The 22,370-nt window shown below is 39.0% G+C and overlaps 1 protein-coding gene across 3 annotated transcripts in view; it reads left to right on the plus strand.

Moving 5' to 3' along the window:
- LOC127442647 (rho GTPase-activating protein 21-like) overlaps positions 1 to 22,370 on the plus strand; it is a 108,205-nt gene that overhangs the window by 43,355 nt on the left and 42,480 nt on the right. The window contains exon 1 of one of the 3 annotated variants that reach the window (XM_051700837.1): positions 21,944 to 22,062. The exons of the other annotated variants lie outside the window; for them this stretch is intronic. Coding sequence (XP_051556797.1) covers positions 21,967 to 22,062 — 96 coding nt within the window. The 5' untranslated portion in view covers positions 21,944 to 21,966. Of the gene's footprint in view, positions 1 to 21,943; positions 22,063 to 22,370 lie in introns of those variants that run through there. 3 annotated transcript variants of the gene reach the window in all.

The raw sequence follows: 22,370 nt of genomic DNA on the forward strand, positions 1-22,370 counted from the left end.
GTTGTCCTTAAGCCATTTTGCCACAACTTTGGAGGTATGCTTGGGGTCATTGTCCATTTGGAAGACCCATTTGCGACAGAGCTTTAACTTCCTGGCTGATGTCTTGAGATGTTGCTTCAATATATCCACATAATTTTCCTTCCTCATGATGCCATCTATTTTGTGAAGTGCACCAGTTCCTCCTGCAGCAAAGCACCCCCACAACATGATGCTAATATTAAATCTGTGGAGTGGTTAAAAATCGAGTTTTAATGACTTTAAACTAAGTGTATGTAAACTTCTGTCTTCAACTGTATATATATATATATATACATACAGTTGTGCTCAAAAATTTGCATACCCTGGCAGAAATTGTGAAATGTTGGCATTGATTTTGAAAATATGACTGATCATGTCTTTTATTTAAGGAGAGTGATCATATAAAGCCATTTATTATCGCATAGTTGTTTTGGCTCCTTTTTAAATCATAATGATAACAGAAATCACCCAAATGGCCCTGATCAAAAGTTTACATACCCTCGAATGTTTGGCCTTGTTACAAACACACAAGGTGACACACACAGGTTTAAATGGCAATTAAAGGTTAATTTCCCACACCTGTGGCTTTTTAAATTGCAATTAGTGTCTGTGTATAAATAGTTAAAGTTAGTCAATATAGTCAATGAGTTTGTTAGCTCTCACGTGGATGCACTGAGCAGGCTAGATACTGAGCCATGGGGAGCAGAAAAGAACTGTCAAAAGACCTGTGTAACAAGGTAATGGAACTTTATAAAGATGGAAAAGGATATAAAAAGATATCCAAAGCCTTGAAAATGCCAGTCAGTACTGTTCAGTCACTTACTAAGAAGTGGAAAATTCGGGGATCTCTTGATACCAAGCCAAGGTCAGGTAGACCAAGAAAGATTTCAGCCACAACTGCCAGAAAAATTGTTCAGGATACAAAGGAAAACCCACAGTTAACCTCAGGAGAAATACAGGCTGCTCTGGAAAAAGATGGTGTGGTTGTTTCAAGGAGCACAATACTTTTTGACCCCTCTCCAAACATAGCGCTTATATTTGTGACCATAAAGCTCTATTTTGGTCTCGTCACTCCAAATTACAGTGTAAGGTGTTGTCGGGCATATTGTAACCGGGCTTTTTTGTGGCATTGGCTTCTTTCTGGCAACTCGACCATGCAGCTCATTTTTGTTCAAGTATCGTCGTATTGTTTATCACAAACAACTATGTGATGATAAATGGCTTCATATGATCACTATCCTTAAATAAAGGACCGTTTTTTTGCATGATCAGTCATATTTTCAAAATCAATGCCAAAATTTCACAATTTCTGCCAGGGTATGCAAACTTTTGAGCACAACTGTGTGTGTGTGTGTGTGTGTGTGTGTGTGTGTGTGTGTGTGTGTGTATATATATATATGTATATGTGTGTGTGTGTGTATATATATATATATATATATATATATATATATATATATATATATATATATATATATATATATATATATATATATACACACACACACACACACACACACACGTGTATATACAGTTGAAGTCAGAAGTTTACATACGCTTAGGTTGAAGTCATTAAAACTCATTTTTTAACCACTCTACAGATTTCATATTTCCAAACTATAGCCGTTTAGGACATCTAATTTGTGCATGACACGAATAATTTTTCCAACAATTGTTTACAGACAGATTGTTTCACTTTTAATTGACTTTCACAATTCCAGTGGGTCAGTTTACATGCACTAAGTTAACTGTGCCTTTTAAACAGCTTGGAAAATTCCAGAAAATTATGTCAAGCCATTAGACAGTTAGTCAATTAGCTTCAGACAGGAGGTGTACTGAATTGGAGGTGTACCTGTGGATGTATTTTAAGGTCTACCTTCAAACTCAGTGCCTCTTTGCTTGACATCATGGGAAAATCAAAGAAATCAGCTCAGAAAAACAATTGTGGACCTCCACTAGTCTGGTTCATCCTTGGGAGCAATTTCCAAACATCTGAAGGTACCACATTCATCTGTACAAACAATAGTACACAAGTATAAACACCATGGGACCACACAGCCATCATACCGCTCAGGAAGGAGACGCATTCTGTCTCCTAGACATGAGTGTAGTTTGGTGCGAAAAGTGCAAATCAATCCCAGAACAACAGCAAAGGACCTTGTGAAGATGCTGGAGGAAACAGGTAGACAAGTATCTATAGCCACAGCAAAACGAGTCCTATATCGACATAACCTGAATGGCTGCTCAGCAAGGAAGAAGCCACTGCTCCAAAACCACCATAAAAAAGCCAGACTACAGTTTGCAAGTGCACATGGGGACAAAGATCTTACTTTTTGGAGAGATGTCCTCTGGTCTAATGAAACAAAATTTGAACAGTTTGGCCATAATGACCATCGTAATGTTTGGAGGAAAAAGGGTGAGGCTTGCAAGCCGAAGAACACCATCCCAATCGTGAAGCATGGGGGTGGCAGCATAATGTTGTGGGGGTGCTTTGCTGCAGGAGGGATTGGTGCACTTCACAAAATAGATGGCATCATGAGGAAGGAAAATTATGTGGATATATTGAAGCAACATCTCAAGAATTCAGCCATGAAGTTAAAGCTTGGTCGCAAAAGGGTCTTCCAAATGGACAATGACCCCAAGCATACCCCCAAAATTGTGGCAAAATGGCTTAAGGACAACAATGTCAAGGTATTTGAGTGGCCATCACAAAGCCCTGACCTCAATCCGATAGAAAATTTGTAGGCAGAACTGAAAAAACATGTGCGTGCAAGGAGGCCTACAAACCTGACCCAGTTACAGCAGTTTTGTCTGGAGGAATGGGCCAAAATTCCAGCAACTTATTGTGAGAAGCTTGTGGAAGGCTACCCAAGTTTGACCCAAGTTAAACAATTTAAAGGCAATGCTACCAAATACTAACAAAGTGTATGTAAACTTCTGACCCACTGGGAATGTGATGGAAAAAAAGCTGAAATAAATAATTCTCTCTACTACTTTTCTGACATTTCACATTCTTAAAATAGTGATCCTAACTGACCTAAGACAGGGAATGTTTTATAAGATTAAATGTCAGGAATTGTGAAAAACTGAGTTTAAATGTATTTGGCTAAGGTGTTTTTAAACTTTTGACTTCAACTGTGTGTGTGTGTGTGTGTGTGTGTGTGTGTGTGTGTGTGATATATATATATATATATATATATATATATATATATATATATATATATATATATATATATATATAATATTAGTGCCCGACTGATATATTGGTCGGCCGATATTAGCCTTTCACGATATATCAGTATCGGCGTATATTGTACCGATATGCACCGATATGAAAACTGGTGAGAATTGGTGTCATTACGTAGTTTGTCCAGCAGAGCGCGCTCCGACTCCATTGTTTACAGAGCTGACTCTGTGCTGACGGTGGCTCTGCAGACAGGGCGGAGTTGAGCTGTGTCTCGGTAAGTTAACTAGTTTGTGAATTACATACTGGAAACTTAATAAACAATGACCCCATAATTTTCCCTTTTCAATATTTCTAATATAATATTAACCTTGTCCCTGACAACTATGTCACTCATGTCTGTTTGCTGTGTTAGCAGCAGTGCAGTCTGTCAGTGCAGTAGTTTGTCAGTGCAGTAAGTAATGTAGTAGATTGAAAGGTAAACATCAGAGCATCTTTCTGCAGCTCAGCAGACAACGGTGCGGTGGTGGATAGTGTCTGATGAGTGTTGATTTCACGCTATGTTGTTACCTAGTTGGTGAGATGCAATGCTGTAAAGTAAAAAACAACGTCCGTCTTTTACTCTCCGTTACAACGAGCTTATAGCTGACTAGCTAATCACGTAGCTACTTTCATAGTTGTCAGCTGAGTGGAAGCTAATATGTAAACATGTATTCAACAAACTGTTTTGTTCAGGATTCACAGTTTGGTACCCCCTTCAACCGAACAATTCCAGTCGTTGCATTTATAAAATGTACTATTTAGAAGTCTGGTTTTCCACCGTTGAAAGTTTGTGCCCTGAACTTGTATATCAGAATACGGTGTAACACCACTGCTGCTGTTTATCTCTTGTCTCGGCAGTATTTATATAGTCAGCATTTGACTGATACTAAACAGTACTGATGTTTATTTAGCTATTTTATTTTTATTTATTCTTTATTTTAATGGTCAGCATTTGACTGATACTAAACATACAGTACTGATGTTTATTAAGCTATTTATTGTATTTTTATACAGAATTTGTTGACAATGTATAATAATAATGTCAAATATTCTTTGATAAAAATATTGGTTTAAGAAAGCAGCCTTCTGAGTACCTTTGCATAGTCATATCGATGCAAAATCGGTGCACAATCCACACAGAAAAGGTCTGTTTTTATTCCAGCTCAAAAATTAAATATATCGGCCACCATATCGGTAATCAGTGAATTTTCCCTCTCTAAGGTATGGAATTTTTGAGACCGATACCGATTTTAACATCGTAGCGTGAAATCAACACTCAACAGATACAATCCACCACTGCACCGTTGTCTGCTGAGCTGCAAAAAGATACTCTGACAAACTATAGCTGGCTAACAGCAAAGAGATGTGATAAACATGAGTGACATGGTTGTCAGGGACAGGGTTAACGTTATATTAATGTTATATTAGTTATATTGAAAAGGGAAAATGATGGGGTCATTGTTTATTAACTTTCCAGTATGTATTTCACAAACTAGTTAGCAATTTACCGTGAAGACACCGCTTAACTCTGCACTATTTGCAGAATCACCGTCACCAGAATCACCGTCAGTTCAGCTCTGTAAACAATGGAGTCGGAGCGCGCTCTTTTGGACAAACTACGTTATGACACCAATTCTAAAGCATTGTTTTCTGCATTATATGTTCTGAAAAAATATTGTTAAATACTGAATAAATACTGTTTTTGTATATGCGCTTATCAGTAAACATATACGCCGATACAGATATATCTGTGAAAGGCTAATATCGGCCAACCGATAAATCGGTCGGGCACTAATGTGTGTGTGTGTGTGTGCGTGCGTGCGTGCGTGTGTGTGTGTGTGCGTGTGTGTATGTATGTATGTATATATGTGTGTGTGTGTATGTATGTACACTATATTGCCAAAAGTATTCGCTCACCCATCCAAATAATTGAATTCAGGTGTTCCAATCACTTCCATGGCCACAGGTGTATAACATGTAGCACCTAGGCATGCAGACTGCTTCTACAAACATTTGTGAAAGAATGGGCCGCTCTCAGGAGCTCAGTGAATTCCAGCGTGGTACTGTGATAGGATGCCACCTGTGCAACAAGTCCAGTCGTGAAATTTCCTCGCTACTAAATATTCCACAGTCAACTGTCAGTGGTATTATAACAAAGTGGAAGTGATTGGGAATGACAGCAACTCAGCCACGAAGTGGTAGGCCACGTAAAATGACAGAGCGGGGTCAGCGGATGCTGAGGCGCATAGTGCGCAGAGGTCGCCAACTTTCTGCAGAGTCAATCGCTACAGACCTCAAGTTCATGTGGCCTTCAGATTAGCTCAAGAACAATGCGTAGAGAGCTTCATGGAATGGGTTTCCATGACCGAGCAGCTGCATCCAAGCCATACATCACCAAGTGCAATGCAAAGCGTCGGATGCAGTGGTGTAAAGCACGCCGCCACTGGACTCTAGAGCAGTGGAGACGCATTCTCTGGAGTGACGAATCACGCTTCTCCATCTGGCAATCTGATGGACGAGTCTGGGTTTGGCGGTTGCCAGGAGAACGGTACTTGTCTGACTGCATTGTGCCAGCTGTGAAGTTTGGTGTAGGGGGGATTATGGTGTGGGGTTGTTTTTCAGGAGCTGGGCTTGGCCCCTTAGTTCCAGTGAAAGGAACTCTGAATGCTTCAGCATACCAAGAGATTTTGGACAATTCCATGCTCCCAACTTTGTGGGAACAGTTTGGGGATGGCCCCTTCCTGTTCCAACATGACTGCGCACCAGTGCACAAAGCAAGGTCCATAAAGACATGGATGAGCAAGTTTGGTGTGGAAGAACTTGACTGGCCTGCACAGAGTCCTGACCTCAACCCGATAGAGCACCTTTGGGATGAATTAGAGCGAAGACTGCGAGCCAGGCCTTCTCGTCCAACATCAGTGTCTGACCTCACAAATGCGCTTCTGGAAGAATGGTCAAAAATTCCCATAAACACACTCCTAAACCTTGTGGAAAGCCTTCCTAGAAGAGTTGAAGCTGTTATAGCTGCAAAGGGTGGGCCGATGTCATATTAAACCCTATAGATTAAGAATGGGATGTCACTTAAGTTCATATGTGTCTAAAAGCAGATGAGCAAATACTTTTGGCAATATAGTGTATGTATGTATGTATGTGTATATGTATGTGTGTGTATATATATATATATATATATATATATATATATATATATATATATATATATATATATATATTTATATGTAATATATGTGTGGATGTTGTATATAAATATACAACAGTTAGTTCCGGTCCTTGAATCTGATTGGACGAGAGACGTTCCATGAGTACTGATGGTCTCACACCATCAGCACTCAGATGCTTAACTCTCTCTCTCTCTCTCACACACACACACACACACACACAGACAGACAGACATCCTTGTTTCTCCAATAACATGTTAGAAACAGCCCAAGCTGTGATACTAGTAGTTCTAAAGTGATGCTTTTGAGAGGCTTGGACACATCATCTGTTTTGAACCAGCAACGGCAGATTCTGATCTGTTGTGTAAGAAAGTAGTTCCATGCACAAATGCGTTTTTATGACTATACTCAGTTCCCCCCCCCCCCAAAATTATAATTTATTTACTTGTTCATTTAACTGTTGTGTATAAGCAATCGTGCACTCGGCCCTCTGCCTCGTGCCTACGGCCGAATCACAGCAGTGCTGATGTAGGGCCATATCGCACTCTTGCTCGTGTGATCGTATATATATATATACAGGTGCATCTCAATAAATTAGAATGTTGTGGAAAAGTTCATTTATTTCAGTAATTCAACTCAAATTGTGAAACTCGTGTATTAAATAAATTCAGTGCACTCAGACTGAAGTAGTTTAAGTCTTTGGTTCTTTTAATTGTGATGATTTTGGCTCACATTTAACAAAAACCCACCAATTCACTATCTCAAAAAATTAGAATACATCATGACCAATAAAAAAAAACATTTTTAGTGAATTGTTGGCCTTCTGGAAAGTATGTTCATTTACTGTATATGTACTCAATACTTGGTAGGGGCTCATTTTGCTTTAATTACTGCCTCAATTCGGCGTGGCATGGAGGTGATCAGTTTGTGGCACTGCTGAGGTGGTATGGAAGCCCAGGTTTCTTTGACGGTGGCCTTAAGCTCATCTGCATTTTTTGGTCTCTCGTTTCTCATTTTCCTCTTGACAATACCCCATAGATTCTCTATGGGGTTCAGGTCTGGTGAGTTTGCTGGCCAGTCAAGCACACCAACACCATGGTCATTTAACCAACTTTTGGTGCTTTTGGCAGTGTGGGCAGGTGCCAAATCCTGCTGGAAAATGAAATCAGCATCTTTAAAAAGCTGGTCAGCAGAAGGAAGCATGAAGTGCTCCAAAATTTCTTGGTAAATGGGTGCAGTGACTTTGGTTTTCAAAAAACACAGTGGACCAACACCAGCAGATAACATTGCACCCCAAATCATCACAGACTGTGGAAACTTAACAGTGGACTTCAAGCAACTTGGGCTATGAGCTTCTCCACCCTTCCTCCAGACTCTAGGACCTTGGTTTCCAAATGAAATACAAAACTTGCTCTCATCTGAAAAGAGGACTTTGGACCACTGGGCAACAGTCCAGTTCTTCTTCTCCTTAGCCCAGGTAAGACGCCTCTGACGTTGTCTGTGGTTCAGGAGTGGCTTAACAAGAGGAATACGACAACTGTAGCCAAATTCCTTGACACGTCTGTGTGTGGTGGCTCTTGATGCCTTGACCCTAGCCTCAGTCCATTCCTTGTGAAGTTCACCCAAATTCTTGAATCGATTTTGCTTGACAGTCCTCATAAGGCTGCGGTTCTCTCAGTTGGTTGTGCATCTTTTTCTTCCACAATTTTCCTTCCACTCAACTTTCTGTTAACATGCTTGGATACAGCACTCTGTGAACAGCCAGCTTCTTTGGCAATGAATGTTTGCGGCTTACCCTCCTTGTGAAGGGTGTCAATGATTGTCTTCTGGACAACTGTCAGATCAGCAGTCTTCCCCATGATTGTGTAGCCTAGTGAACCAAACTGAGAGACCATTTTGAAGGCTCAGGAAATCTTTGCAGGTGTTTTGAGTTGATTAGCTGATTGGCATGTCACCATATTCTAATTTTATGAGAGAGTGAATTGGTGGGTTTTTGTTGAATGTGAGCCAAAATCATCACAATTAAAAGATCCAAAGACTTAAACTACTTCAGTCTGTGTACACTGAATTTATTTAATACACGAGTTTCACAATTTGAGTTGAATTACTGAAATAAATGAACTTTTCCACGACATTCTAATTTACTGAGATGCACCTGTATATGTGTGTGTATATATATATATATATATATATATATATATATATCTATAGATATATAGATATATATATCTATAGATATATAGATATATATATACACAGTGCATTCAGAAAGTATTCAGAACCCTTCATTTTTTTTTTTCACATTTTGTTATGTTGCAGCATTGCTAAAATGCTTTAAATGTTTATTTTTATTTTTTCACATCAATCTACACTCCATACCCCATAATGACAAAGCAAAAACCAGATGTTTGATAACTTTTATTTTATTAAATAATAAAATGTATTAATGAGAAAAAAACTGAAATTACATTGACATAAGTATTCAGATCCTTTGCTATGACACTCTAAATTTTGTTGAGGTGCATCCCATTTCTCTGGATCATCTTTGAGATGTTTCTACACTTTGATTGGAGTAATCCTGTGGCAAATTCATTTGATTGGACATGATTTGAAAAGGCATGCACCTGTCTATATGAGATCTCGCAGCTGAAAATGCATATCAGAGCAAAAACCAAGCCATGAGGTCAAAGGAACAGCCGCAAAGCTCAGAGACAGGATTGTGTTGAGGCACAGATCTGGGGAAGGCCACATACAAATTTCAGCTGCATTGAAGGTTCCCAAAAGCACAGTGGCCTCAATAATTCTTAAATGGAAGTAGTTTGGAACAACAAGGACGCTTCCTAGAGCTGGCTCCCCGGCCAAACTGAGCAATCGGAGGAGAAGGGCCTTGGTAAGAGAGGTGACCATGAACCCAATGGTCACTCTGTTTGAGCTCCAGAGAACATGTGTGGAGATGAGAGAAACTTGCAGAAGGACAACCATAACTGCAACACTCCACCGATCTGGGCTTTATGACAGAATGGCCAGATGGAAGCCTCTCCTCAGTGCAAGAAAGCAAAAAAGCACCTAAAGGACTCACTGTCTCAGAGAAACAAGATTCTCTGGTCTGATGAAGCGAAGATTGAACTGTTTGGCCTCAATTTCAAGTGTCATGTCTGTAGCAAACCAGGCACCGCTCATCACCTGTGCAATACCATCCCAACAGTGAAGCATGGTGGTGGTAGCATCATGCTGTGGGGGTGTTTTCAGCAGCAGGGACTGGGGGACTGGTCAGGATTGAAGGAAAGCAGAACGCAGCAAAATACAGAGATATCCTTAGTGAAAACCTGGTCCAGAGCGCTCGGGACCTCAGACTGGGCTGAAGGTTCATCTTCCAACAGGACAATGACCCTAAGCACACAGCCAAGACAACCCAAGAGTGGCTTAGGGACAACTCTATGAATGTCCTTGAGTGGCCCAGGCATAGCCTGACTTTAACCCAATCAAACATCTCTGGAGAGACCTGAAAATGGCTGTCCACTGATGGTCCCCATCCAACCTGACAGAGCTTGAGAGGATCTGCAGAGAAGAATGGCAGAAAATCCCCAAATCCTGGTGTGCAAAGCTTGTCATATCATACCCAAAAAGACTTGAGGCTGTAATCGCTACCAAAGGTGCTTCAACTCAGTACTGAGTCAAGGGTCTGAATACTTATGCCAATGTGAAATTTCCTTTTTTTTTTTTTTTTTTTTTTTTATAAATTTGCAAAGTTATCAAAAATCTGGTTTTTGCATTCATTATGAGGTATGGAGTGTAGATTGATGTGGAAAAAATAATTTAATGCATTTTAGCATAAGGCTGCAACATAAAATGTGAAACAAATGAAGAGGTCTGAATACTTTCTGAATGCGCTGTATATAAAACCAGTTGAGTGTTTTTTGTAAATTATTATTCACAAAATATGAAGTTGGAGACACAATGTATTTGCTGACGGTAGACATTTCCATTGTCACATTTTTCTTTGCATGCTCTCGCTTCAATTTAGAACACTTGATTATCTAATAAAAAAAACAAATAATTGAAGTGAGTATAAAATATGGATGAATATTTTGGATGAACAATGTAGATACAGCTAATCCCCATGGGGGTCAATGATTTGGAGGTGTACCTGTGGATGTATTTTAAGGCCTACCTTCAAACTCAGTGCCTCTTTGCTTGACATCATGGGAAAATCAAAGAAATCAGCCAAGACCTCAGAAAAACAATTGTGGACCTCCACAAGTCTGGTTCATCCTTGGGAGCAATTTCAGGTCTGAAGGTACCACGTTCATCTGTACAAACAATAGTAAACAAGTATAAACACCATGGGACCATGCAGCCATCATGCCACTCAGGAATGAGACGCATTCTGTCTCCTAGAGATGAATGTACTTCACGTGTCGAGCAACAAGTGGACAACTTTTGTCGGCCACTTGATTTCTATTTCTGCGCCGTTGTGCTAAACCCTTTCTACATAGCTGCATATTAAACATCAAATATATTCTTGAATGTCTGCGATCCTGTCACGTCTCAGCATTTTGTCTTTCATCACAGCATTTTCACTCTCAAAATTGGTCAAATCACACCTGGTTAGGACACTGGATAGGTGTTGCTTCGTGCACCTCTTCAGTAAAACTGGAAGAAAGATTCTGAAAGCATCATTCTAATGAGGTCTTCATAAGCAGTATAGTGTCTTCATTATGTGTTGGGTGGCATTTGTTCTATTTGCACTGATGTAAATGAAGGTTCTGACCCATTTCAGAGGAAGTAGGTGGTATCTGCAGTATCTGGGGCTGCTAACCAGGACACTGCAGTCTGTTCTTCTTCAGTGAGTCTCAGACTGTCACACCATTACAGCTGCCCTCAATTACACACAACTGGAGTGCAGTCATCGTTTCATCTGTACTGTGTTCTCCACAACATTTTCCATTACACTCACATTTCCACATTGCATGCTGTTTCTGGGATTTCTGACTCATTGAAATAATCTTGATATGTTCCACATTGACTGCAGTGTTAATCAAGACCTCCTCTCTGATATGTTTTGTTTCTTCTTTTTAGCTGCTGTTTTGAACTTTGAACATGCTGTACTTAGATGGGAAGTTATAAACTTGATTGCTTTGAGTTTAATTTTTGCTCTAGTATAATGGAGCTTCAGAGTTGCTAGAGGTGAAGAGCAGGATGTTCTCTGAGGCTCTCGCTTCATGAAAGGCTGTTTGTGTTGAAGCAGCCGCTCAGCTGGTAGAGGGATGCCAGCTGAGGCCTGGCACATGGGCTCACTCTCACACTCCTACAGCTCTGATCCTTTCTCTGATGCAACTGACCACTGATCTAGTCACAGATATTTAAGATTACTACAAAATATGGCCAAGTTTAAAATAGTTCACCCAAAAATGAAAATGGTCATCATTCACTAACTGTCATGCTCTTCCAAACCTGCGTGACTTCTGTGAAACTCAGAAGGAGATGTTAAACAGCACGTAAGTCACCATTCGCTTTCTTTGCATCTTTTTTTCCATACATTGACACTAGACTGATTGGTGACTGAGGCTATCATTCTGCTTAATATCTCCTTTTCTGTTCCACTGAAGAAAGAAATTCATATTGGTATGGAATAGCATGATGGGGAGTGAATGATGACAGAATTTTCATTTTTGGGTAAACTGTCTTAAACTTAACATGGATAATGTTTTCTGACTCTGTCATGCAATCAGGTACTCTAACTTTGCATTTTGTTTTAAAAGCATACACCATTCAAACCACTGCTACAACTCTCAATCTGAATGTTGGACACTCCCACAGAAAAAGTACATAAATATCAGGTCAGGGTGTCTTCAACAGTTGAACGTATTGACTGAACATTGGCTCTGTCTATACTTTCACTAGCTGTCACTTTGGCAAGCATCACAATTAAAATTGTGCATGCTTAGCGTTGGGGATTTCAATAAACCCCTATCTGTAAGTATTACATTTGAGCATGTGACACGCTCTTTTGACTTCGTCCTGTGTAAGCAACCACCAAAACACTTAAAGTCTATTTGTAGATAAAAATGTGACCAACCTGCTTATCCTTCTGGCTATATTTTTAATTAAATGTAAATCATCATTCAGTGCAAATCTAAAATTAAACGATGAAGGTTTACATGTCATTTAATGTCATTTAAAACTTCAACACATCAGTAATCCTGAAATATTAGCATTAATTCCTTCGGATCAGTTACTGATCATCTGCTATTTTGTGTGAATAATCACCCAGCTTACAACAGTAAATGGCACACAGTATAAGTTAATCTAAAGGGCAAACAAATGAGAGCAGGACTCCATGTTCTCACTGAGCTGAGTCAAAATGTGGACAGAATTAAAGAGCACTTAAAGACTTTGAAACGAGGCATGTTTTTCAGTTTCATTTGAAAGTCTTTTCAGTTTTCTCTAATTTTGTCCACACTTTGACTCTGCTCAGCAAGAACATTGAGTCCTGCTCTCATTTGTTCGCCCTTTAGATTAACTTTTAATGTGTGCCATTTACTGTTGTAAGCATCGTTTGAACTCTTGCAGCGGGCAAAGGCATTTCTCAAAGCGCCTCTTCTATTTTATGTACAGAAGATGTGCACAGTGTGCAGAAGTAATCATTCTGCACCTACTAGTCGACTTTTAAAAACTACTTGAATATCGCAAATTGATTTTTCTTTGCACATTTGTAGGGCTGTCACGCTTACTTGATTAAAAACAAATTCCTCTATTACAAAATTGCAGAATCAACCATTTAAAAATACGTGCAAGAGTACTTCTCTTTAGATTTGAAAAAATAAAAAATTTAGTTGTCTGTTGACCTGAAAAACCATATCACTTCCGCAATAGAACAGCACTTCAAAAGAAGACATCTAGTTTCACAGACCCGCCGGACACAGCACTGTAAGTTCACTTGGTAGACTGCATGCGATTTGCGGCCCTTGAGCCCTTTGTTGCCATGCGGGACATACTGAACTCAGCAAAAAACTCAATTTTGCAATATAGGCTTTTATGAAGAAACAAAATAATGTCATGAAAAAGACGTCCCTCTGACTTGATTAAAGTTAAACATCTGACTGAATCAAGATAATCTAAGGTTATTTTCAGCAAATTGTGGTAAGTGTTCCATTTTGTTTACATTTATTACAGTTTGAATATAAATGCTATCTTCTCATGTAAATTAGATTTCATGATGATTAAGTTTGTAGTAGTTCGCAATGCACCACTGCCGTTTAATATTTCATAGTGTATGGCCATTATCACAGGTAAAACTCAATCTAGGAACCCAGAGAACTTTATTTACTGAATAATTTCACAGGTCTGTATGCTGTCAGTCAAAGCTCAACCTGAGTTTGCTGTTAAAGCCACACGGATGCACGTCTCTCCGGCCCACAGATGCAATATGAAACAGGCTTAGCTGAGGGAGTAACAGCTAGTCTTTGCATGTGAAATTATTAACTGTGTTAAATGGTACGTGGCAAGTGACAAAGTGCAACAATGCCCGCGACTGCTCCAGCTCAACGCAAGAGAGTAAAAACATCTCTCAATGACGCAATTACTGTAAATAGCCTATTGAATTCCATGTTGCATGTAAGTGATAGATTAAAAAAAAAAAAAAAAACACAAAATAAAATGTCTTCTATATCTCCATAAAATAGTTTAAGCATTAATGAAACTCATCCTCAATAAACAAGATTGGTGGGCAGACATTGTTTTCGAAAATATAAAATATTTTAGTTTATCCATATTTGAGTTCTAAACTGAAATGGGTAGATCATGTTGAACTAGGTAATGAAAAAAGAAGATCTTAACAAAAAAACATCAGGAGAGTAGCCAGAGTCTGTCAGCTTGAAGTATATAATTGTTTTTTTATATTATAGATCTGCTTTGGGTGTCTGTTGGCTTTAGATATTGTTTGCACAATTGTTTTGTAGTTATTCAGTCGTAGAGTACATCAAAATTTAGGCTATTGAATGCATTTTAGCCAAACATGACTTCACTTTGACAACATTATGCAATCAATTAAGAGTTAATCATCAGAATAATTATTAGGTTACTCGATTACAAAAATAATCAATAGTGACAGCCCTACACATTTGCCAGCCATGAGCAACACTGAATTATACTGTACTTTCCCACTTAAAGGATTATTTCAGCCAAAAATGAAAATCCTCTAATGATTTACTTACCTTTAGGCCATCACAGATGTGTAAAACTTTTATTCTCCAGCAGAACCGAAATGAAGATTTTTATAAGCACATTTCAGCTCTTTTTGTCCATACAATGCACGTAAACAGGTGCCAATAGACTGCTGGCTATTTGAAGGTCCAAAAGGCATATTTAGGCAGCATAAAAGTAATCCACATGACTCCAGTCGATCAATTAATGTCTTCTGAAGCAAATCGATAGGTTTGTGTAAAAAAAAATAAATCAATAATTAGAACTTTATTCCTGCCAGCAATCAACACTTCACATGACATAAGCTCAGTGGCGTGTTCATGCGAGAAGTCGGAAGCTCGCGCTTTGTATACAACAGAGGAACAAATGTCACACGAGAGTTAGGTCATTTCAAACAGCAATCCAGCGCTGGCCAGAAGCGAAGTTTTCAAGTTAAAAACATTTCAATTATCGATTTGTTTCATACACCAACCTATCAGTTTGCTTCAGAAGACATGAATTGATCGACTGGAATCATGTGGATTACATTTACACTGCCTAAATATACCTTTTGGAACTTCAAATAGCCAGCAGTTTAATGGCACCTGTTTACTTGCATTGTATGGACAAAAAAAACTGAAATGCGCTTATAAAAATCTTCACTTTGGTTCTGCTGAAGAAGGAAAGTCATACACTTCTGGTATGGCTTAAAAGGTAAGTGAATCATGAGAGAATTTTCATTTTTGGGTGAATTAACCTTTTAATCTCTTACCAAATCTCACTGTTACAATTGAGTCCACTGGGGGGTGCTATTGATATATGTCGTCAAGGTGTTAGATAAGAGATTTCACAGCGCCTGTGCTTTCAAGCAAAGCCAAGTGTGGCAGTACTTGTAGTATTTTGATTTTTATTGAATCGTACTGTTTTGGTATTCGGTTCTGGTTGGAGTCATGCCTACCAACGAAAGAGGATCTGCTGATGGGCAAGCATCAAAGATTTTTAATATACAATATTAAACGCTTTGCCCAAAACACATTATACGGGTGAGTGTAATGTCACGGAAATGTTATTGATGTAAATTGTTGCCTTAGAACCCACCAGTCAATGGAAACAATCATGTTACAGTGGTAAACTTCATGACCAAATTGTTTTAAATTCAGGACAGTAATATTGCTCATATCACACACATTAAAGATTTTGATATAGCCGAGCATGTTTATGTCCATTAAATCATACAATGAACCATAATGCCAGAAGAGGTTGTTTCGACATACAGCAAAAAGAAAAAGAAAAGATTGCCAGTTACAATTACGCTATAAGTTTCAACATCATAGGCCTCACACGTCACTCTTCCCACAGTTCAGAACCACTGACCACCAAAGACAACAATCTTAACCAGAATGCACAAGGCAAATGTAACGTAGACACAGCAGTCTACATCCCTTAATCTGTATATTTTTAAACAGACACTGCGCCCTAACGTTAAGACTAGTGATTGACCAATATTGTTTTTTTAATTGCCAATATCCGGAGAGCAGGGTGGCTGATAGGCCGATACAATGCTGATATAACACACAATTTAATGTAGTAAATAACAAACATGAAATTGCTAAAAAAAAAATAATAATAAAAAAATAACGATAAACTTTTATTTAGCGCTATATTTACTCAGTTTCACACACACACATTTTTTATTTAAAATGGTAGATAGCAGTTTCTTCGGATTTCTGTTTAGTCATCAAATTTTAGTAATATATTTGCACATGAAGAAATTAATATATTAGGGAAAAGGAAATAACAGTACACACAGTAGTCCAGCAACCATGGATGGCATGTCCACATTAGCAATCGCATTTACTCAAAAAATACAGAATCAAACCAATTGTTTATACAGTGATGGTGAATAAGAGATTTACTTATAGCACACGTGAAGCGCTTTTACCTTGGGCTGCTTCTGAAAATGTAGGCAGCTGACTTGCTACCTTGCTGCCTAATCAGTTAATGGCTTAACTGACATCTGCTTTGAATGAATGGAACTCTTAAGGAATCTGGTCTCGAACAGTTTGAAAAGCACCTTATTTTCATCCTACCTCCGTATACAGTCTCCAGAGGCAGCATTTTACAGTTTTCGGATGCAGCCTTGAAGTTGCACTCATGCGCTTGTGCAGATCCAGCACGCACAACAATCTCCTGACAGTTTAAATGGCCTGGATCGCCTACTTGGATTGTCACAGATGGACCCTCATGATTTGTGAATGAAAGGAACTTTTGATCCTGAAGTTTTTGATTCTGGCTGGCTTCAGAGGATGATATTAGATGAGCGCTCAATGGGAAGAAAACTTTGGATTTTCATGAGGTTCGTGAATGACATCTTTTTAAACGAGATATCTGCATATTTGCAGATGGTATATAATAGACGTTTTATTGATATTTTCCTTTTATCATTAGAAAAGTTACAGGGAACTGTTCAGGAGAGACTGTTAGAATATGTGCTTCAGAGGAAGATTTATGAGCGCACCACAGGATGCTGGATCTGCTGAAGTTGTGTGAGGTTTGTTTATTACATCTGTTTAAATGAGATATGCGCATATTTGCAGACGGTATCTGATATTAGTTTTATTGATATTTGCCTTTTAATCATTAGACTAGACGGTTAAAGTTTACAGGGAACTGTTGATAAGAGAGAGGGAGAATGAAACAGGTGAACACTTTAACATTATAAGCTCAAACGTGTCTGGCACGTAACAACAATACGAACCGTGACTGGTCGTTTACATGTCTCAGACACTTCACATGCAAGCAGGTGATTTTCGGCACCCTCAAGAAAAAAATTTGCCAAATGGGAAAATTTATTATTATTATTATATTATTATGATGAAAAAAGTCAGAATATCGGTCGACCACTACTTAGGACTGTAAAACAGACAGAGTAGAAAACAGCAAGGTCATGATTGCCAGATCACCACTTCATAGCCTCAGACTAACCAGAAACAAATGACCTAGTATCTATACCACATATATATTTTTTTTAATATATTATGTTATCTTTACTTGAACACAAAATCCATGCCCCTGGAGTCTCTCGTTGTGAATGAACATCTCACTCTCTTTGTTATAAAGTCACCCGCTTGTTGAAGTTTTGATAGCCTCTCTTCCTCGATTCCATTGAAATCAAGTTTGCAAATTTCCCGTAGGTCACCGATGCTGACACTATATACATTTTAGTGCATTTAGAGTAGCCTATTAGATAGCGTGACTGAAGGAAGGAGCTTCTGATTGGCTTACTCATTTTGGTAAACATGCTTACCTTGGCCATTTGTAGTAGCGGGTGTGATTCCATTTGAGTGAACGTGCGTGTTGAATGAAAGGGCAGTAAACAATGCTTTGAATCTGAATGCTTTGAGAAAGCATAACATAAAATGCTTTTACTTGAGGGTGGCGCTAAAGCGAATAAAAGAATAACTCTCTGTGCTGCTCTGAGATGAAAGTTGACAAATCTGAACGAAAACAGTAGTTTAAAATAACAATGATTTAAACATTTCATAGTATACTTTTTCTTTTCACCCTTCTGTTAGGTAAGCACTGCTTACCTTGCTTATATGGACGGCACGTCCCTAGTGCGTGAAATCTCTGATCACTGACAGAGCGGTAATAGCCCTATTCCGAGATGTAGTTCCATTTACTCCCCAAGAGGGACTTTCTGGAAGGAAAACGTCTTGGTGGATCTACATTCCTGAAGAGACTTTTTCCTCTTGCATTCGCACCTACAGTGGAAACCCCTGTGGTGACAATCTAGTGTCGACCGTTTTTCTTACATTGTTTGCATGTGCGATACAATAGCAACAATAACACCGATGGAGGATCAGAGTTACACTTTTGGCAGGCCTCTTTTACGCAAACTGCGTCTGCGTTTTTACACTGGGCGAGTGAGCCGCATTGTGCTGCATCCTTAAGCGGCAGTGAGAGGAGAAATGAGGCGCTCAGCCTATTTTTAATGCATGGCACACGTTGAACTCAGTGGAAAACATGTTGAAAATGCACTTCTTATCAACACAATATTTTGCTGATTCAACAAAATACTGTAGTGAACTACTCACCCATTGATTGAAAAAATATGTCTGTATCTGTTTTAATGTAAATTATCTTCATACACATACTTTATTACAATTCAATCTAGTAACCCAGAAATCAATTTATTGTCTGTACAGTGCTGCAAATTTCACAGTAGAGATTCAATTAAAACTCAAAGCGCATCTGCCATTGATGTCAAGCAGAAGCATTGCTCACGCCTCGCACACAATATATGTGAAACAGGCATTACTCTTTGGACAATTTGGTAGCTTTATGTTCTGGAGTTGGAAAATTAGCATAAAGCTCTGAATAGCAGCTACAAGTTAGCTTGTTACTTATGGTGGCTGCTGACTCTTCGTCTTTATCATTGGTTTGTATGTCATACGCATTTGACCAATCACAGGCTGTAACACCTCAGACTGTTCCTCTACCCCTAAAAAGTACCTACCACTTAGGAGCTAAAACAGTTCCTCTAAACAGCAAAGAGGAACAATAGAGTAATTAAATGAATAGTGAACAAAACAAAAACTGAGAAGTTCCTCAAATAGTTCTTAAATTGGAATTAGATCCTGTAGTGGAAAAGGGCTTAAAGTAAACACAATTTGTTATTTGTAAGTGATAATATTGTAGGTAAATATTCACTTCATTCTGCACTCTGTGTTTTTAAAGTATACCGTAACTGCTGCATGGAGGAGTGAGAAACCAATCCAAACAATTCACTCTATGAGTTGAGCTGTCCAAATGAGTCAGACTGAATCTTGAACCGGTTAAGATTGTTTTGCTAACATGTATGACCAATTAATTGATTAGAACCGACTCAAAAGAAACCACCGGGCAACAAGCTTAAGCCAGCTAGTATTAACCCTTTAATGCCGTGTGAATCAAATATGATACACGATGTTTGACGGCTCCTGTTTCACTCTGTTAAAGCTGACGAGCCAAACGACCTATGGTATGTAAGTTTCACATGTTTATGGCATGGTGGTTATTTTTTGGAAAAAAAATTGGTTTCAATGTTTATAACGATCTATTAAAAATGTCGGCAGACTTGCGCAAAACGTGACATGTTGGGATAAATTACAGCTTATTTTAATAAAGTAAAAGTGACTGTAAGGATTATATTGTTACTGATATTTTAAAATTAGTGTTTGCTGAATATGAGCAACTTGTGTAGTCGCTATGTCAGTGTGTTACTACATCATGATAAACTGCAAAAAAGTGAAAAAGGTGCTCTGTTTCTCTCAAATAGAGTTGAAATTTAAGCACAAATGGAGCATTTCGAGCAGAATTGGTTAAAGGCTCACTAAAGAAGTTCCGTGAAGTTCACGCGCTTGAATATGTATTCACTTTTTTTTTTTTTTACGCTCTGACCTTTATTTCCTTTTAAAGCCACACGTAACCAGCAAAGTCTGAACTTGACTCAGTGTTTGATTGACAGGTGAGAGGTGATGCTTTGTTGCTGTCCGGATTGCTTGAGGATGGATTAGGGTGTACACCACATGCGTTTTTACATGCGACTATCTCTGTTTTGGGTTTTTGTAATCCGATCACAAAATGTTTTGGACCCCTTTTACACCTGTATTTAGTGCTGACCACTTGTAATTGTATCACCTGAAATGCATCTTAATACCAGGTGTATTCAGTGTCATTGTGAGAACAATAAATGTTTCATTGCAAAAAATCATAATGGTCCTAAAAAAGGTTTCATTTTCTGCTAAATATAATTTCATTCTTATCATTAAAATATGACCTGGACACCCACTCTTTCTATTGCATAGCCCTCTATTTGGCTGCTGCACAGCTGTTGCTGTGGTGGTGTCTTATTCTGTATGCATGTTTGAGATTATTTGAATTTGTAGCAGTGTAGCAAGGCAGTGCTGTGGCATGTCCAAACAGGGTTTTCATCTGGGTGTAGGATTAATCCATCCGGGAATTTCTCTGGTGAGATTAGTCAAAGTAACACAGTTGATCTGAAGAGGTCTCGTAAGGATGCTACAGTGGGCAGTGACTTAAGGATTTTAGTGAAAGAGAGAGAGACAGGAAGAGGCAGTAAAAACAAGATTAGATCAGCTGGAGTCAGCTGACTTTCCTGTGTTGTAGACAGGTTTGTCTATCAGGCATAAGCTCAAGCCAGCAAAAGAGAGAGAGAGAGAGTAAGGGAGGAGCTGTACAATCTGAGCTGAATGTATAATCAAGCATCTGTCTCTGACATGTGAATGGCTACAGCTTTCCAGGGGGAAGGAGCGAGTGGATGCGTGAGCTGGAGGGAGGGTAGGACTGTGTGTGTGTGATCAGTGCGTAATCTGCCTGCGGATGGACAGAGAAGGGAGAGATGGAGAGCCGATCGCTACTACATGAGGAAGGCAACAGGCACCTCAGCCCCCGCCTCGACTGGGAGCGACGAGGACGAGCAGGTGGCATCGCTAACGTGATAGTCTTCCCACAGCTCGCCTCCACCTTCCCACGGTCCCTCCTCACTGGCAGCACTGCAGCTCCTGTGCATTCTTTGCGCTCTGCACAGAAATATTAACTGTGATGGTGAACGACTGTATGAGGGCTTGTTTCTTTTTGTTTTGGTCACCTTTGAAATGTGTTGATCTTTTACTTTACCTCCCTTTTTTTCCTCGGTTGGTTTGTGATGTAATGTCTGCAATTTTTGCAGAAAGTCCCAAATCTGGTAAGCAGATGAATTGAAATGCAACATTGATGTTGTTTTTTTCATTTATAAATACCATGCATGTCGTCGTATTCCCGGTTGTTGTTGATATCCTGTCCCTCGTCATTTTCAGCTGACTGACAGACATCTGTCCTCATGTTAAGTGTACTGTCTTGGAGTATGTTGCATGACTCAGTTGTAGCAGTGTAGAGAATGTGTGACCTGTTTGATTTAGTCTGTAAGTAGTGCTCAGCTATATTCAGCAGGCATGTTTTCTGTGCCTCACCCCTTTTTATCCTGCTTTTTCTCTCTTCTTTCCAATGAAGAACTTTGGCCTCTAACTTCACACACCAACCGTGACATTTCATGAAAGGAGGGGCGAAATTCCCTACTACTGATATCATATTCAGTTTGTGTAGTTATATGAAAGGAATGCAACTGTATGATGGGTTGAAAGTCCACTGTACAAGACTTGCATGCGACGCAACAAATGGAAAAGCTGTCATGATTTGGAAGCCAGCACATTTAACAGAATAAGACAAACAAAATGGAATCTAGCTTTTGTTTTCAATCTGTCATTCTTTGTACTTTAACTGAGGTGTTGCGGTAGTAGTTTACCTTGGATTGTAGATTTTAAAATGATTACTGAGGTCAGATTCAACACCGTTGCTAACCAGGGCAGTCGTTCACTTCTGGCTTCTGTGTCCCTTCAGTCTCGTGTGGTGACCCAGACGGTGGGTGACATGTTCTTGTTACTCTGAATTACTATTTATTATGAGTATTTTGGACTGTGTAGTGCTTGGTGTTGCATCTCAATGTGTGAAATGGAGACTGATCCTCTGATTGGTTTCCAGCATCATAATAGAGTTTAATGGGAAGGATTTATCTGTTTACTTCCAGCTGAGATCAGATAACTGTTGTTTTTATTTTTTTTTTACTGTAATTCAGAGCAGAAACTGTAATTAGAGGTTTGCAGCTATGTAGTTTGTTTTATAAGTCATGTTAATTGATGTATGTGTATTTTCAGCCTGTACTGGAATGT

The sequence above is a fragment of the Myxocyprinus asiaticus genome, chromosome 6, assembly GCF_019703515.2.
Source record: "Myxocyprinus asiaticus isolate MX2 ecotype Aquarium Trade chromosome 6, UBuf_Myxa_2, whole genome shotgun sequence".
In the NCBI taxonomy this organism is placed as follows: Eukaryota; Metazoa; Chordata; class Actinopteri; order Cypriniformes; family Catostomidae; genus Myxocyprinus; species Myxocyprinus asiaticus.